Source organism: Nicrophorus vespilloides, unplaced genomic scaffold, assembly GCF_001412225.1.
Source record: "Nicrophorus vespilloides isolate i.1.1-1 unplaced genomic scaffold, Nicve_v1.0, whole genome shotgun sequence".
Classification (NCBI taxonomy): domain Eukaryota; kingdom Metazoa; phylum Arthropoda; class Insecta; order Coleoptera; family Silphidae; genus Nicrophorus; species Nicrophorus vespilloides.
The window spans coordinates 1-16,284 of NW_017095894.1; the positions used below are offsets into that span (position 1 = coordinate 1).

At 40.2% G+C, this 16,284-nt stretch overlaps 6 protein-coding genes across 12 annotated transcripts in view; 3 read left to right on the top strand and 3 right to left on the bottom strand.

Annotated features, from left to right (window-relative positions):
* Nucleotides 1–695: 695 nt before the first annotated feature.
* LOC108567739 (ubiquitin-40S ribosomal protein S27a) lies at nucleotides 696–3,158 on the bottom strand. Of its 2 annotated transcripts, none has more exons than XM_017928387.1 (3): nucleotides 2,987–3,010; nucleotides 1,016–1,362; nucleotides 696–947 (listed from the first exon to the last, which is right to left on the bottom strand). In XM_017928387.1, exons 2-3 carry the CDS (start codon nucleotides 1,334–1,336, stop codon nucleotides 798–800), a joined length of 471 nt encoding a protein of 156 aa, XP_017783876.1. In that variant the 5' UTR covers nucleotides 1,337–1,362; nucleotides 2,987–3,010; the 3' UTR covers nucleotides 696–797. The 2 variants fall into 2 exon arrangements, with proteins under 2 accessions (XP_017783876.1, XP_017783867.1); XM_017928378.1 differs by lacking the exon at nucleotides 2,987–3,010 and adding an exon at nucleotides 3,080–3,158 and having other exon boundaries at nucleotides 697–947.
* Nucleotides 1,465–3,131, bottom strand: LOC108567732 (ribosome biogenesis protein NSA2 homolog). 3 transcript variants are annotated; one of them, XM_017928347.1, is made up of 2 exons: nucleotides 3,080–3,131; nucleotides 1,465–2,323 (listed from the first exon to the last, which is right to left on the bottom strand). In XM_017928347.1, the coding sequence occupies exon 2, from the start codon at nucleotides 2,291–2,293 to the stop codon at nucleotides 1,514–1,516; it is 780 nt and encodes a 259-aa protein (XP_017783836.1). In that variant the 5' UTR covers nucleotides 2,294–2,323; nucleotides 3,080–3,131; the 3' UTR covers nucleotides 1,465–1,513. The 3 variants fall into 3 exon arrangements, with proteins under 3 accessions (XP_017783836.1, XP_017783847.1, XP_017783854.1); XM_017928358.1 differs by lacking the exon at nucleotides 3,080–3,131 and adding an exon at nucleotides 2,448–2,619; XM_017928365.1 differs by lacking the exon at nucleotides 3,080–3,131 and adding an exon at nucleotides 2,395–2,419.
* Nucleotides 3,159–3,675: 517 nt separating the features above from the next.
* Nucleotides 3,676–6,223, top strand: LOC108567721 (cell division cycle protein 16 homolog). Its single transcript, XM_017928337.1, has 8 exons — nucleotides 3,676–3,793; nucleotides 3,883–4,194; nucleotides 4,249–4,411; nucleotides 4,463–4,918; nucleotides 4,978–5,224; nucleotides 5,286–5,438; nucleotides 5,493–5,652; nucleotides 5,713–6,223. Exons 1-8 carry the CDS (start codon nucleotides 3,722–3,724, stop codon nucleotides 6,094–6,096), a joined length of 1,947 nt encoding a protein of 648 aa, XP_017783826.1. The 5' UTR covers nucleotides 3,676–3,721; the 3' UTR covers nucleotides 6,097–6,223.
* An 800-nt stretch (nucleotides 6,224–7,023) lies between these two features.
* Nucleotides 7,024–13,326, top strand: LOC108567772 (cytoplasmic polyadenylation element-binding protein 1). 2 transcript variants are annotated; one of them, XM_017928429.1, is made up of 9 exons: nucleotides 7,024–7,190; nucleotides 8,706–8,832; nucleotides 9,830–9,930; nucleotides 10,206–10,354; nucleotides 10,439–10,571; nucleotides 10,641–11,249; nucleotides 11,326–11,491; nucleotides 11,551–11,678; nucleotides 11,749–13,326. In XM_017928429.1, exons 1-9 carry the CDS (start codon nucleotides 7,170–7,172, stop codon nucleotides 11,959–11,961), a joined length of 1,647 nt encoding a protein of 548 aa, XP_017783918.1. In that variant the 5' UTR covers nucleotides 7,024–7,169; the 3' UTR covers nucleotides 11,962–13,326. The 2 variants fall into 2 exon arrangements, with proteins under 2 accessions (XP_017783918.1, XP_017783927.1); XM_017928438.1 differs by lacking the exons at nucleotides 7,024–7,190; nucleotides 8,706–8,832 and having other exon boundaries at nucleotides 9,374–9,930.
* A 958-nt stretch (nucleotides 13,327–14,284) lies between these two features.
* LOC108567682 (peroxisomal membrane protein 11C) lies at nucleotides 14,285–15,668 on the bottom strand. Of its 3 annotated transcripts, XM_017928297.1 has the most exons (5): nucleotides 15,523–15,668; nucleotides 15,275–15,423; nucleotides 14,836–15,194; nucleotides 14,714–14,779; nucleotides 14,285–14,649 (listed from the first exon to the last, which is right to left on the bottom strand). In XM_017928297.1, the coding sequence occupies exons 2-5, from the start codon at nucleotides 15,335–15,337 to the stop codon at nucleotides 14,439–14,441; spliced, it is 699 nt and encodes a 232-aa protein (XP_017783786.1). In that variant the 5' UTR covers nucleotides 15,338–15,423; nucleotides 15,523–15,668; the 3' UTR covers nucleotides 14,285–14,438. The 3 variants fall into 3 exon arrangements, with proteins under 3 accessions (XP_017783786.1, XP_017783794.1, XP_017783778.1); XM_017928305.1 differs by lacking the exon at nucleotides 15,523–15,668 and having other exon boundaries at nucleotides 14,836–15,171; nucleotides 15,275–15,516; XM_017928289.1 differs by lacking the exon at nucleotides 15,523–15,668 and having other exon boundaries at nucleotides 15,275–15,516.
* Nucleotides 15,669–15,781: 113 nt separating this feature from the next.
* Nucleotides 15,782–16,284, top strand: part of LOC108567712 (protein TBRG4) — a 2,384-nt gene continuing 1,881 nt past the window's right edge. Inside the window, 2 exon segments of the mRNA XM_017928329.1 lie at nucleotides 15,782–15,899; nucleotides 15,969–16,284. The exon segment at nucleotides 15,969–16,284 is cut by the window's right edge and continues 4 nt beyond it. Coding sequence (XP_017783818.1) covers nucleotides 16,017–16,284 — 268 coding nt within the window. The 5' untranslated portion in view covers nucleotides 15,782–15,899; nucleotides 15,969–16,016.

Below are 16,284 nucleotides of genomic sequence, written 5' to 3' on the forward strand. Positions count from 1 at the left end.
TATTACTGTGGTTTTATCCGTTAGGCTGTAATTCGTGTTCAAATTTGAAAAAATGCTCGAAAAAGCAGTGTTTTTACATTTCATTGATTTTTCACATTGAAATACTAAATAACAACAATGTAAATGCTTTGAGAATCACTTTGGGCGATTCAAATTGAAAACTAATTATTGTTAATTCTGTTATTGCATCTTAGAATTAATTGCTAATTAAAGGGACGACCGGCTTTCCATCTGCCTTATAAACAGCAGACGTTAATTGGATTGAACCACATTCTGCTGCACTTTCATAACTTTATTTAAACATTCAAATTTCGAACAGCACGCAACTGCGTATTACGATTATGCAGCGACCGAGAAGTGAGGATTTCTTTCTTTATCACATGATTTACGTCACCTATGCAACCATTATTGCTCTGTTTCGTTAGAACGGTACTTGACGATATAATTATTCTATTGATTATTTATTAAAACTTTTACATTTCTTCAATTAAGGTATGCTCTTATAATTAGCATAAAATAATTACGTAAAAATGAATTGAACGTGTATGTTTGGTTGCATAACCATTGTATTTTAGAAACTAACCCTTTTCAGCAACTTATTCATTATCAAGTTAATTTATTATAATTATCGATATATTAGAGAACAAATATAGTTTATAGTAGACATTGGGTAATTAGAAAAAAACATGATAATAATTCTCCTTCAACTATTTATTTAATATGCAATCAATACATGCATAAACAAACACTCGAAGGCGTTCTTTTTTTTGTATTACAATATATGTTATAACATAAATTTACTTGTCTTCTGGTTTGGAGAAGACCAAAGTGTATCCACACTTTCCGCAGTAGTGACGGTCCTCCATGGCGGCCATGAAGACACCGGCTCCGCACTGTTCAGCTGGGCATTCCCTCCTCAGCCTGTGGATCTTTCCATTTTCGTCAACCTTTCAAGAGAGAAAACATAAAGCAATTAATATTTGAATCGAGTTGTATAATTAGTAATATTTCTTACCTTGTAAAACTTGAGGACGGCCAACTTGACCTTCTTCTTCTTGTGCTTAATCTTCTTTGGGGTAGAGTAATTCTTCTTCTTGCGTTTCTTGGCACCACCCCTGAGGCGGAGGACCAAGTGCAAAGTGGATTCCTTCTGGATGTTGTAGTCCGACAGAGTACGTCCATCCTCGAGTTGCTTACCGGCGAAGATAAGACGTTGCTGATCTGGGGGAATTCCCTCCTTGTCTTGGATCTTGGCCTTCACATTCTCGATGGTATCGGAAGGCTCGACCTCAAGGGTGATGGTCTTACCCGTCAAAGTTTTTACGAAAATCTGCATTTTCTACTGTTTAGTGGAGTCGTCAACTGCAAAAATAATCATAAACAAACATTCAATTAATACACAAGTAAATAAAATGTAAACAAAATAAAACGTTGGACTTGAAACTTGAAATAAAACTGCTTGCAATATATAAAGAACCCTTTATTTAATACAAAATAACTTATCACACTATAATTATACTAAGAGCACTGCGTTGATGCAACCGTCGTTCTCTGGGTTATTCGTAACTTGGGCAAACTTTCCCCAAACCACTTTACCAGCCTGAGTCACCAGACCCAGCTCGGAGATGTTGACTTCAAGCACTGTACCCTTCGTGATAACCCCCAGAGATGTAAACATAGGGGAACTAGGGTTCTTTTTAACTCCAATTATTGGCAGGCAGAAGGTAGCCTTCAACTCGGGATGCGTCACGTGAGCCTTCTTGAAACGCAAACCCATCGGTCTGATGAATCTTTCAAACTTGGGCGGTTTCCTGGTAAAGTCCTCCCCAACAAATGTCACTTTAGTGACCATCCTCTTCCAAGCTTTCCTCCTCGTCTTTCCAGACTTCAACACCTTGAAGACTTCACTGTCTCCCTGGGCTCTCACTTTCGGTATAGGCACATCCCATTTTCCAGCCTTTTCCTTACGCTTCTGCTTGATCATGTTGGAGAGCACCTTGGCTCTGTTCTCCACATTACGATCCAAAAGGTAAACAGGCAGAGCTCCCTCAGGAGTTTTCTCAGTCTGCTTCTTCGTCTTCTTTTCTTCATGAGCCTTGATCTTCTTTTTCATTTGGATCTTCTCATTGCGACGCTCCTTATTGTAGATCTTGGCCTTGATACCGCGAAGGGTACGCGCCTTCTTCGACCGAATCCTCGACTCGCGAGCATCGCGTTTCCTCTTTCTCTCCTCATAATCGAGCCTCCTACCGTGGAGCTTCCTGTGCCTCTCAATATACTCGTTCTGTGGCATTGCGTCTCGTTATTCTTTTGGAGAAACAATCTAAAACAGATGGAGAATAAAACTAGAATTAATCAAAGGTGGTGCATGTAGCCACATTCCGAGTTTACAACCTCCACTGAATATGACTATTTGCCACCACTAATTAAATAAGCACACCACTTACCTCACTATTCGTTACAAATAATGCAATCAAAATCAATTTATTCCTGACTTCATAGTCATATTCATTAGAGACTGAACTGCAACCATCATCTGTTGACGTTATCAAGGTTAACGTTGCAGAGATTGTAGCAGATCAAATTAATTGCTGTTAATTAAATTAGTTAAATAATTTCGACCACGTTCTAAAACGTTGTGTTAATATAACATAAGGAATATCAAGTAGCAGTGAAAACAAATATGTCCGACGCGAAAATAATAAAAAAATGGCGACCCGTAAACCCCTCGACGAGTTTGTTGATGTTTTTCAAAATCTCGTTGTTTGCAAATTAATAAATACCGGCAGATGCAAGCGCAATACCTTCTACTTTTCAGTTGCAACAAAAGTAGCCCACGATAATACAATCACGGCAAAGAGATCAAAACACAACGCGACACGATGTTAGGTTATGGGACCATGCGGTGCAGAACATACAACCGAGTTTTTCCAGCAAAAATAATGCATGAAAATCTCGAGAATCTATTAAATATCGAACATCCTACCGTTGCAGCGTCCCCAAGTACACTTATATTTATAAACAGTTGTTAAAAACTACCATAAAAACAGAAAATACTCTACGAGAACTGATTACGTACCGTTCACTCCACCATGACACGCTGTGAAAAGAACTATAGTTTGACAGAGCAGGAAATACTGCTCGATTCAGCCGCTCGGAGCGCCCTCTGCCACGAAGTTCGCAACGAACGAAATCCTTTATTCCTTGCTTATTCCCAGAAAAACTACTTTCCCTTACATTTCTATTGTTGTCGCAAGTATAGATATTGAATAAACGATGCAAATCCGTTTGGAAAAAAACCTCGGTAATCGTATAATATTCAAATGCACCGGAAATGGCGCTGCTCACAGTTGGTACTAGAAAATAATTTCAAACTCACAATTCGTATTAGATCTTTAATTCTTATGCATTCACAACTATAATTGATGATTAAAATTAGTTAACAAGACATTTAATTGATTATCTAATTAATATTGTAACCAAAATTGAAATTATAACAAAAATATAGTACTTTTGTGTTTATAAATGTTATTTATTTCATATTAACTTGTAATTAGTTTATTAATTAATAATATTAACGAGACTGTAGCAAATGAAAAGTAATTATTTGTTAATATTTTCAAGGAATAAGAAGAGAAATTGATTATTTTAGATTGGTGAAACTGTCCGTGACAGTTGATTGTATTAATTCATAACCTAGAATAAATTCAAATTTATAAATATGATCAATTTTAGTAACGGCGTTGTGGACGTCGATGTGTATAGGAAAAGGGTGCAGAGTTATTTGAATCTGGTATGATAACTAGATACATTTGAAAATTGCAATTGTTTAAATATTGTTTTTTTTCTTTTCTTGTTTTTTTCTTTTTTTTGGATCTGTAGCATTTGTATCAGGCCGCTCTGTTTTGGGCTGACAAAGTTGTTGCGCTCACTGTGAGCAATTCCAAAGACGTGTACTGGTTGGCCCAGTGCATGTTCCATTTGAAGCAGTACCACCGAGCCGCTCATCTGCTGAAGATTCAGAACTTGGACAAAACCGATATACTGTGCAACAATCTATCTGTGAGATGCATGCTGAAGGCGAATCAGTACAACGAGGCGCTGAAAATCCTGAACCTGATGGATGTGGATGAGTTCGTGCAGAATTCAGTCAGGGGCAATATGCACGATTTTGAATTATCAGTTTTGAGTCATGTGAGTTTGCTTGTACTGTATGAAGAAGTTTGTTTTTAAAAATGTGTTTTTTAGCAAATACAATCGTCTGTGCTGGTGCTTAGGGGCCAAGTGTTGGAGGCCATGGATAACAGGGGGTTGGCGTCGGAGTGCTACAGGAACGCTTTGAAATGCGATGTGTTTTGTTACGAGGCGTTCGAGAATCTTATCCAGCACAATATGCTATCAGCTAGTGAAGGTAATTTGGAATCGATGTACGAAATTGTTGTTAATTCCTGTTGATTTTTAGAGGAGGAATTATTCGATTCGCTGCCGATTTTAGAGCAGTGCAACAAGGAGGAAGCTGAAATGGTGACGATATTGTACAGGAGCAAAATGAAAAAGTACCACACGCATCTGGATGCTAAACCCATGGTGATGCCGAAGGTAGTTCTTTCGACGCCTCAGGTGTGCGGCCCGACGTTCGCCGACAGTCCGAATGTGACGCCGATGGAAAGTTCTTCGGCGGAGGGTGTCTGCAACAAGCAGGAGAAGATCACGTTGGATCACGGGGGGGAGAGCGCACCGTTGAGGAGGCTCGAGGAGAGTTTGGATTTCGTCGTGTCTCAGGCCGAGCAGCTGTATTACAATTGCGATTATCAGAGGACGCTCGAGCTGACGGAGAAGATCTTGCGGCAGGATCCGTACCACAGCGATTGTCTCCTGGTGCACATATCGTGCTTGGTCGAACTTAAGAAAAGCAACAGTAAGTTTTGTCGAGTACGAGTATTTTTGTGAAAAAACCTCTTTTTCTGCTTTCTTTAGAATTATTCACGTTGGCGCATAAACTCGTCGATCTTTATCCGGAATTGGCGATTGCCTGGTACGCGGTCGGATGCTACTACTACATAATAAATAAGAGTGATTTGGCGAGAAGGTATCTCGCGAAGGCCACCAGTTTGGACAAGCTCTTCGGACCGGCGTGGCTCGCTTTCGGACATTCCTTCGCCATCGAGAATGAGCACGATCAGGCGATGGCAGCCTACTTCAAGGCTTCTCAACTCATGAAAGGGTAACAAACTTCTTCCTCTTCACTTTTACCACTATTACTTGAGTTACGTGTTTTTTTGCAGATGCCATCTACCGTTGATGTACATAGGTTTAGAATGCGGTCTGACGAATAACGTGCAGCTGGCCGAGAAGTTCTTCCAGCAGGCGAACAGCATCGCCCCGGATGATCCCTTCGTCATCCACGAGATGGGGGTGATCGCCCTTCAGAATAACAAGTACGTAATACGCGAACGAAGCAGCAACGGAACGTAACGAGTGAGAAAAAATAGTTTTTCCGTAGCCGAGGGCCACTTCAACAAAGCGCTGAGCATACTGAACACTAGGAAGTTGACGCCCATTCCGGAGAGATGGGCACCGCTGCACAACAATTTGGGACACGCCCTCCGCAAGCAGAAGAAATACGACGAAGCCCTCGACCATCATCATCAGGTTATAACAACATCACCTTTAACTCTTAACGAATTGTAACGATGTTCATTGTAACTGTAGGCTCTGGTGCTGAATCCGAACAACGCGAGCACTTACTCGGCGATCGCGTTCGTTCACGCCCTCACGAAGAACCTGGACGAATCGGCGGATTGGTTCCATCGGGCTCTCGGTCTGAAACGCGACGACACTTTCAGCTCGACGATGCTGAACTACGTGATAGAGCACATCGCCGAGGATCAGATCGCGTATCCCGGTGCACCGGATTACATACCCGATTACGATGAACCGCAGGAGGCCGCCCTCAATGCGGATGTCGATCAGGAGGCGGAGTCTACGCGCGACGAGGAGGAGCCTACGCAATCGGGAAGCATCAATCAGACGGCGGACATGAGCATGAGCTTAGACATGGATGTGTCCGATTCGACGGCGCTTGCGAAAGATTAAACAATAATCATCATCAACAACAACAATTCAGTTTAAGCGCAACGTTATACGACAGGTTATTCCGATTCATTCAATTGTGTCATTGAGATATTTTAATTTATTTAATTTTGTGTTTAATATATACGTAAACCCTACAGAAATTAACATTCTTATTTCATTCAACATCCAACAGTTTCAGAATATTCAGTAGAGAAGATAAATAAAGTGAAGGAAGAAGGTTAAAGGATTTTTAACATCAAGCCAGACAGTTATTTTTAGAACAGTCTTGCAAAAAAAAAAAGAAAGGCGAAGAAACACAAAAGATATACAAATCAGTTCTTTTCAAGCAAAAACTATGAGCAAACGAAACCTTCTTTGCAAGAAAGATTTCGATTTTAAAATGCAACGATAGAAGGATAAGAACGTTTTCAATGTCAGATGATCGAAATGAACGAAGAAATGCATAATTTTCGTGGAAATCCCCAAATATTGATTTATGAAACGTTTCTGAAAAAAAGACTCGTAAAATTGTCCGGAGATAAAAGACAAATAAACAAGTTGATTCAACATTGTAATTATTCTCTATTGAATCTGTGACTGTTTAAACACACAACGACTTCAGCTGATCTCTAATGTTCGTTTGTTTTGCACATTTGCTCTAAATGATCTCCTCACTAATTTTCACCATTGATCACCAATCCAAGCAGTGACAGATGCACGCGTTGCTTAATCTTCGGTGTTTCTGCCATTACCTTATATGGTCATCAAACTTTTATTATTTTCGAGTCGGCTGGTCTTCTTCGTTTTTTTTTTTTGGTTTCGCGTCTGCAATTGGCGAGTGGCGCTGGTCTTGGGGCGGAGTCTGCGATGCGCGTCCTTCCTCCTCCGGAGTCCGGCAATTTTTCCAGAACCGTTCGAAGACCGGAGCGAACCGCTTCCACGCAAAGAAGACGACGACAAGTTTTAATTGAATAATTGGTTATTGTTGTTGTTGTTGTTGTTGTGGTGTTCTACAAGAAATCGGTGTTGGTGCTGAATTGTTGTTGCATCTGTGGAATGTCGAGTGAGGAAGCCCGGCCCTAGCGACGATCACCATGCCAGCCCTTCGACAACAGGTAATAAACAAAACAAAACCAAACAAATCAAAAAACACACACGTAACTAAGCGACGCGAGCGACGAAGAGGGAAGATAGGTTGCACCGCGTGGTATGTGTGGTAAGAAGGCGTTTATTAGTCTCGCTACAATTAACATACATCCGATTGTGTTGTTATTAAATTTCTTTTTTTATGCAATTTCTTCGTAGGAAAGTAACTGCCACACGCCGTTCCATTTGTTACTTCTTTCTGGTCAGCAATGATGCAACAAGGAGACGGCGATGTTTCGTAGAAAAATTTAAAATAAAATAAGAGACTAAGAGAAAGACAAACAAACCAAAAAAACTTAACGATAAGTCGAAGATAATGTAAACAGACTTAGTGGAGCTCTTTGTTCTCGGCTGGTTCGCAAATTTCTGTTTGTTTTGGGTTTCGAGATGTTTTTGGAAATTATATAAATATATCGGTAATAAAAGGCGATAGTAAGTCGCATTTTATGAGCCCACCGACCATATCCAGTGCAGACTTAATGAGTTTCAGAATTATTCTGCACCAGAATCGGAAAATACCTGTTACCTAGTTACAACTGCAAGTTAACGTTACCCAGGCTGTTACTTAGCAACAGTACAAACAAATTCTATTTTATTATGATAATTGCGTGAGCATGGCAACGATCCATCCATCGGAATTCCCCAATTGAAGATAGGGGAGGCGGCGGCCGTAGTAAATTTGTCCGCGTTTCCGCTTCTTGTTTCGCTTTATTATTTTTTTCTTCAATTTCTGTATGCACGCTCCTTGTATATGATGCGTTTAGTGGCCATTTGGCAGAGGGACAGCTATCGAACCAGACGAGGAAGCGATGGATGGGAGTAGGCCAATTGCGTTTCCAGAAGAAAACAAAGGAAATGAAGGACGACACGACATGTATTTTAGAGAGAATCGTAAACATGTCGCGATATGTTCCAATTCCGGACGATTTAATCTGCTGCAATTGCATCTTAAATTTTCTTTCTTTCAAAACGCAATTCCAATCATTCATTATACAACACACTGTACACGTTCTGATTGGATATCATTTCAGATTACAATCTACGTAACTTGGATCCAATTAATGTAATTTACCTTACAAAATATTGATGATAACAACGCATTTTAATTGTAACAATCAAATTTTAAATTCCAACAGACAGTGACAATTCAAACGCGAAAGTCAATTTGGTTACATAATCCTTCAATTTTTTATTACATTCTCTTCTCAACTTTCCACACCAATTTGATTCATTATTAATACAATTTTTGACTTATTCGTACTGTTTTTTCTTTCTCTCTATACTAGTAATAATAGTAGTGGCATACTACGTTATATTATTACAATAATTACGTTTTATTTCCGCTCAAGGAAAAGCCACAATTACAATAGGAACTTTTATACTTTTTATACATCATTCATTAATGACTTTTGAATTTGAAATGCATTTCCGGTCGATACAAATTATGAATTTAGTCTCATCAAGTTTGTTTTTAAATTTTATAGAATGGTCGTTTTCTGGGACCAGAAGGAGATCTCCAGATGAACCATCAATCGCAACCGATGCTGAACATCTTGCAGAAACACTCGATTAACTCTCTGTTCCAACAACCGTCGCTCTTCAATTTCGATGGTAAGAAATTACTTGTTATTATTAATATCAACGTTTGGAGATGGTCAAAATAACGCGCGCACACACACACAATGTGGACGATAAAAAAGTTTCAAATTTGTAATAGAAATGGAATTTCGTTTGCGCAACGTAAAAGAGAAGTGTAACATTTTTTGAAGCGCATCGCACGTTACGTAAATNTGTTGGTGTTGCTTTGATTCTAATTTGAAATGCAGACATGTAACGTGTGTTGCGTAACGACGTGCGATGCGATTGGCTGTCGCGTGCACGATTTGAATTTGAATTGTTTAATGTTTCTGTGATTGAAACATTGAAAAATTCGTTGCAAATGTGTGCGAACAATGAAGTTTCGGTCTGTGCACGGGAGATAAGAGGTCTGGAAAGAAGTTGATGGGGAAAAAAAGCTGAGCAAAAAGTATTGAAGGTTGAAGAAAAAACAAAAAACAAAAAAATGGAGATGCATGCACACACACACACTGCAAAACAAAACAAAAAAAAGTGAGGAGACGCGATCGGATTGGTTGCCGGGGTGCGAAACAGTCGCCACGTCGCCATTATTGAAATAAACGTGAACCGGACGGACGCGACTTAGCGCACTTTTGACTTAACCACTTCTTGTGCGCGAACGAACGGAAGTACCGCGAGGAAAGTTGGAGAAGATTAGAAGAAGGCAGAAGGCTCTCAACTTTTTCATATAAACCGATTTTGGAGGAATTCCGCTGGAAGGAATAGATAGAGGCGAAGCTGAAAGTTGTGGTGAAGGAGGGAGGCTGAAACAAAACCGAAGCAGAACAGTGATCGTTTTTTTTTTCTCTCTCTCTCTCGCATTTCTTCTCGTTCATTCTCTTTCGCTCTCGTTAACAGTAAAGGAAGAGAAGTGTGTGTGTTGTGTGCGGCGAGCGCGCGTTATTTTGTATAACATTCTCACAACGTCCGAAAGAGGAGAAGTAGAAGAATAAGGTGGAAAGAATGGCCGGTGAAACGATGTCCATTTCAGATCTGCTGGGTCTCAACTCGCCACGGGGTCTCCTCGGCAGTTCCTTCGGGAGCAGCTCTTCGAGCCTCTGCACCCCGCCAGCCGCAACGGCCAATTTCCAGGTTAGTTTCACCCTGAAAATATAAAACGTTTTTACTTTATTTGAGTTTATTCAAAAAAAAAAATACATATTCTCCAGATCCGCCATTTTCGGTACGTGTGCTATCGCAAAAAAAAACAAATTTCACGCGTCCTTTTTTTGCTATCTAGCACACTTCGCTATTTTTTTTGTTGTTGTTCATCATTCAAAAATTCGAATTCGCTTCCAACTTCGCGCCGCTATGTTGGTTGCCTATTGTACACAATTTAAAATTTTTGTATTATTCTCTTTTTGCAGATGAAGAACGGCGATAACAAGTTACTCAACTTCGCTTCGGTCACTTCCGGATCGATGAAGAACAACGGTCCGCTGAGCGTCGGTTCGTCTACGGGCTCCGCACCTCCGAACTTCTATCAGCGAGGAATCTTGAGGAGCACCTCTCTGAGGTTCGTGCGATCCTCACCATTCTCCCTCCTACACGTAGAATATTTAATTCACGATTCGCTACATTGTTTGGTTTTTGAATTTAGCGACTGCAGCGGAAGCAACAGTCCGGCCGTCTTGGATCAGCCACTTTTGAACACGAATTCTCGCTCGAATTCGCCTACAGAATCAGATAACAGTGCCATATCTGGAGCTAATGGCAGCCTCACCGAAATTTTGGTACATATATACATATGCTGAATGCGAATTGCATTTAATTTTATTTCGTTTTTTTTTGTTTCTTTACAGAATTCATTGACTTTGAATGAAGCGTTCGGCTGCAATTGCCTGAACGCGAACGATTTGCGCGACAAAATCGACTTGAACAACTTGCAGAACCTGCAGGCCCTGCAGGCTTTCAAATATTTGCAGCAGCCCCCCGCGTTGCTGAACACGCTGCTCAATCCCACATGCTCCTACAACACATCTCAATTGTCTGATAGATGGGAAAGGAATAACGGTCTAGGTATTGTACCGCTGCAAGACAATTTGCACCTGGACAGGGCCGCTCGCTTCCACCGGTCCGCGGCGGCCGTGTGCGACGCAACTTGTACCTGGAGCGGCGTACTACCGGTGCGCACGTCCAAGCCTATCGGTTACTCAAGTAAGGTGTTTTTGGGTGGAGTACCATGGGACGTGTCCGAGCAAATGCTGGTGCAGACCTTCAAGCAGTTCGGCCAGATCCGCGTCGAGTGGCCGGGAAAGGACAAGCAGGCGTCGCAACCGAAGGGATACGTCTACATCATCTTCGAGTCGGAGAAAAACGTTAAGGCGCTGCTGCAGGAATGCACCAAGGAGTTCCCGAACAGTGGAAATTGGTACTACAAGATCTCCTCCAAACGCATGAAGGCCAAAGAAGTACGATTAGCACAGAGCAAAAGTAGTAACTCTATTCAACTTACATGTTGTTGTTGTTGTTGTTCTCTCCGAGCAGGTTCAGGTCATCCCCTGGATTCTGAACGACTCCAATTACACCAAGTGCACATCGCAGAAACTGGATGCCAGCAAGACGGTCTTTGTTGGCGCTCTGCATGGAATGTTGAACGCGGAAGGGTTAGCTAAAATCATGAACGATCTTTTCGAAGGCGTCATTTATGCAGGTACATATTTCAAATTTACCCATCTTTCGAGTTGTGATCTAATGCTGATTCTCTTGTAGGAATCGATACCGACAAGTACAAATATCCGATCGGGTCTGGTCGTGTGACATTCAACAATCCACGCTCGTACATGAGGGCCGTTGCAGCAGCCTTCATCGAGATCAAAACTGCAAAATTCACCAAGAAGGTAATAAAAACACTATTCTGATGTGTGTGGTCAAATTGTTGCTGACCATTTCCGTATTCTACTCTCTCAGGTGCAGATCGATCCCTATCTGGAGGACACCCTCTGTTCCGTGTGCGCTGTCCAGCAAGGACCCTATTTCTGCCGCGAGATAAGCTGCTTCCAGTACTTCTGCCGCCTGTGCTGGCAGTGGCAACACAACGGTGATCTTCGTCACCACAAACCGATGATGCGCAACTCGAAGAACAGCACCATCATGGGCCTAGGCAACGTGACCCTAAACTAACCAACAAGTATGCCTAACACAATTGATTAACTATCTCTCACTACTATTTCTCTTATCAAATTTACTACATAGTGTTTAACTGTTTTGTGAGAGTTTATTATGTATTGCATATGTATAGGCATACGCAAGCCTCGTATGTGTATATATAGATACATATAATTTAAACGAGATATTTCAAAAACGACGCGACACCTTCGACTTCGAACCGTCGTTCGTGACAGGGTGTCGTCATTCTAACGAATTTTAACTCAGCTTCTTACTACGCTTCTGCCGAACGAGCGTAGCGCTTCTGAAAGTTCCTAACGAAAAACAAACAAACAAACAATACGAAACAAGTAGACGAGGAGACTTAATATGTAAAATAGAATCCATCAATCTGCAACGCCCCTAATCCTCCTCTGATGACGATTGGTGAGAAAGGGGCGTTACTTCCTCCTCTCAGACTGTTGTTCGCTTGTTCTCGATTTGTTTTACGTAAACGTTTTTTTCTTTGATTACCCACAAAGTTGGAACAGTTTCCATTATCATAGGTGAAGAAGTAGGAAAAAAAAATAAGCTATTATTATTATTAATATTAATATGTGTTTTTATCTCTATATTACTTCGCTTTCAATTTCCGGACGTTTTCGCCGCCAAACCTCCCCCCCCCTCTAGAAGAGGTGGGCAGCAGCGTGCGTGTCCGGATGAACGCGAACCGCGAGTCACGGAAATTTCATAATATATTTATATTATTATTATAACTAGGTGTTAGTTTTAAGTGTTGATATTTAAAGAAACCGGAAAAAAAAGCAAAAAAAAAATAATAATATGGAAAAAAAGTTTGGAAAATATTTTAATTACTTAATAATTGTTGCTGATGGATATTTTTTGGGTAAATTTTTTTTATACGCTATTTTTAAGATTTCTTTTACAATACAGTCTCCGCGCGAAACTGTATATTTGTATTCGGTTATTATTATTATATACATATAAAAAAAAATATTATTGAAGAAAAACGGTATGAAAATTTTGGTAGAAGATGCAAAAAAAAAGAGAACAATACTAACGTAAGAAATTCACTGTTGATGATCAGGCTACGGTTTAATGGTTCAAAGATTTTTCGGTACCTGATTTATATTTTGTTTTAATTTTTTTTGTTGTACTTTTTCTTTCTTTCTTTGTCGCGCCCATTATAATGATGATGATGATAACAACTACACATGATTGGCGCTGCTATGTATGTATGTATTTCGGCATATACATATATATATATGAAAAAGTTGATTAAGAAGGAGAAGAGGAAGGAAAGCGAACAAAAAATATATTAATAATAAACGGTTTTCAAAAATTTTAAAAATTACAAAAAAAAAAAATAATAATATTATGTAAGAGGTATTACTTACTACTTGTATGTTTTTTCTTTCGCCTTCGTTTCGTTTACTTTTGATTATTATATTCTTTTATATAAGTTCTATCCTTGATATTATAATTAAAAAAATAATGTTGATTATTATTACTACATGCATCATTTCGTCGCTCTATAATATCCTTTCGATCTCTGTTTCTAGAAAGACACGAAAGAAGTGTGTGCATTTAAAAAAATGAAATAATGAAACTCCCCCAACCATCCTTCTCTACAGATAGATCACGCCCATTCCATCGTTTTTCATTTAGTTTTAGTTTACATTTTTTTAAGTTGCGTTCCATTTTATAAGACTGTGACACCACCCATTATGTGTAACAGACCACACCTCTTACCGTTTGTTTTATCCTGATAGTTTTAATATACTCTCCTCTTTGTCTCTCTGTGTCAAGTGATCATAAAAAGAATGAGAGATCATCAGCCAAGTTACCATTGATTTCTTTTTTATCGTCACTTGAAGATGTTGATAATGTTGTTACGTGTCACGTATTGCTGCTGTTGTTGTTGTTGATGATGATCGGGCTTTTTCGGAAATGTGCTGCCTCGATCGGTCGACGCGAATTTTTAAACACGAGGCCAAATGATGATTGTGACGGATAGGTTTTAACGGATACGATCGATCGTTTTTAACAAATCGCGTGATTTCGTTTTATTAATGCAATTTCCGAAACATTCGCAGCGACGGCAGCAAACACGCAAAACACGTTACCTTTTGTTGTTTAGATTTAGATAGTTGTGAAATGTTTTTATTGTTTTTTATATGTTTGTATGCACAATGTTGTTGCAAGTGCCGTTCCCAGAATTTAAGCTCCGCCCCCACTCTCTCGGGGGCCACGCCTCTCGTTGCCGAGAGCAACCGATGTGGTGCGTGGTTACCCGAGGCTGGTTGGTCGGTTCGCTTTTCAAATAATAAACTTTTTGTTTTTATTCCCTTAGCGTTTCTCTTTAATCGAATTAGATAATAAAATAATGTTAATAATAATAATAACAATACGTTGTTGTTGCTTTTTTTGAGGACGACGAGTAGAAAAATAGTTGTTTCCATTTATTATTATTATTACTATTATTATTGTTGTTACTGTTTCATTTGCCTTTTCGCGAACAGCTGGTAGAGGCCCAAGAATGAAGAGGCGGAGGCGATGAGCCCCACCTGCCAGTTGTTCAGCTTCTCTCCCCACAGGTAACCTTTCGGCAACGTGTTTATGGCGTGCACCAGATCGAGCGACAGGCGAATGCAGGTGAGGAACTCGAACTTTTGATTCAGCAGCAACTTCTCCAGCGTTTCCCTAATATTCAAAAATATTCAAATTAGTTGGTTGCAAAAAAAAAAGGTAATTATAAAAGTCTCGCCTTTTATCTGCGACCGATCCAATGCAGTTCTTGTGCTTCTCCAAGACGGCGACGTACCTCAAATTTCTACAAAATAAAGAAATTATAATCAAATACTTAATAATAATAATACTAATATAGACCTCATTAGGCTAAAATAGATGGAGGCAACCCAGAAAACAGAACTCGCCGTATCCCAAGCCCCACCATTGTTCCCATCGATGAGCTTGTGCTCCAGCAGCCAGCTCATCTTCTCGATTGGATAATAGATTTGGTCGATGACGTTCGTGACCACCCCCAATGAAGCCATCAACTTGTCAGGCTCCTCCCCGCCCAATCCGTACTCCAAATTGTACTTGAGCATTGGCAAATCGTCGAGCAGCCTCAGGACGGCCCTCGTCCCAGACATCTTCGAGCTGAACGCCAGCAACCTTTTGGCGACCACCTCGTTCCCTGCCAAACCGCCGATCAGCTTCGTGCTATAACATAACGTCCTTAAAAACTGCATCGATTCAAGAACAAACGAAAAAAAAGAAAAAAGATTAATTGCAACTTTGATGATGATGATAATGTTGTTGTTACCTTGTCCCTGCCCTTGTACGTCTCCAACACTGCACAAATCTCATCCAACATCTTGAAAGCCATCTTCAGCTTAATTGTCTTGTCTTTTCACCAGCAAACAGCATGGAATCTCACACGTCACATATCATAACCTCGGGCAGCGTTCGAATCTATTGGATTAGAAAGTTTTTTTTCGTGTAGTTTACATTAATGAGGAGAGAGAATTTCAATAATTTATATCTAATGCAAGGTTATGTTGTTATTGTTACCTGCACTTGACAGCTCTGACTATATAATGTGGATAGTTGCGATTGTCGACACACACTTGCACAATCGTACTTTGATTCCATGATTACGTCGATAATGAATTGATAATCGATTGATTATATTTATATACACGTTCAATTACAAGCGTGAAATTGGATTAATCTTAGCAAACAAAAGCAAGAGCAAGACCGGCCCCCGATGATCTAACCAATAAAAAGTTGTAGATTGCAGCCAACTTCGGGTCGGTGCAATCAAGGTTATGTCATGACCGTTTTTGACGATGATCGGATGAGAATTTATTAGCGCAGAGAAAACAGGGAGAAATAATAATTATACACACATAAAAATAAGAGATAGATGTGCGTTTTCGAGATCGTCGGTCAGTATACAAACTTCCTTCCTTAGTCCTTTTCCTCTTGACAATTCAATTTTCATTTGTTGCTTTTAGGTTATATTTAAGAGAGAGTAGAGATACTTGAAGATTGCGAAATAAAATATGTTCAAGATCAGTAGGGCCTTGATAAGGGTCTCGAAGAGTAGTGGCGTGTTCAACAGGTTGACCTACTCGACGGCTTCGGCGGAACTGAAAAATGCAGAAACAAATCGTGTCAGCAGGTCGAGCACGAACAACATCGTCGCCGCTGCGTTCGCCTCCTTGAACATGGAGCCCCAAACTTCTGCATCCGACATCAAGACACCCTTCACCGATGGCAAGATCGAGAAGGCGAAAACCGTCGACGAACTTCTCAGCGTATCGAACGGGA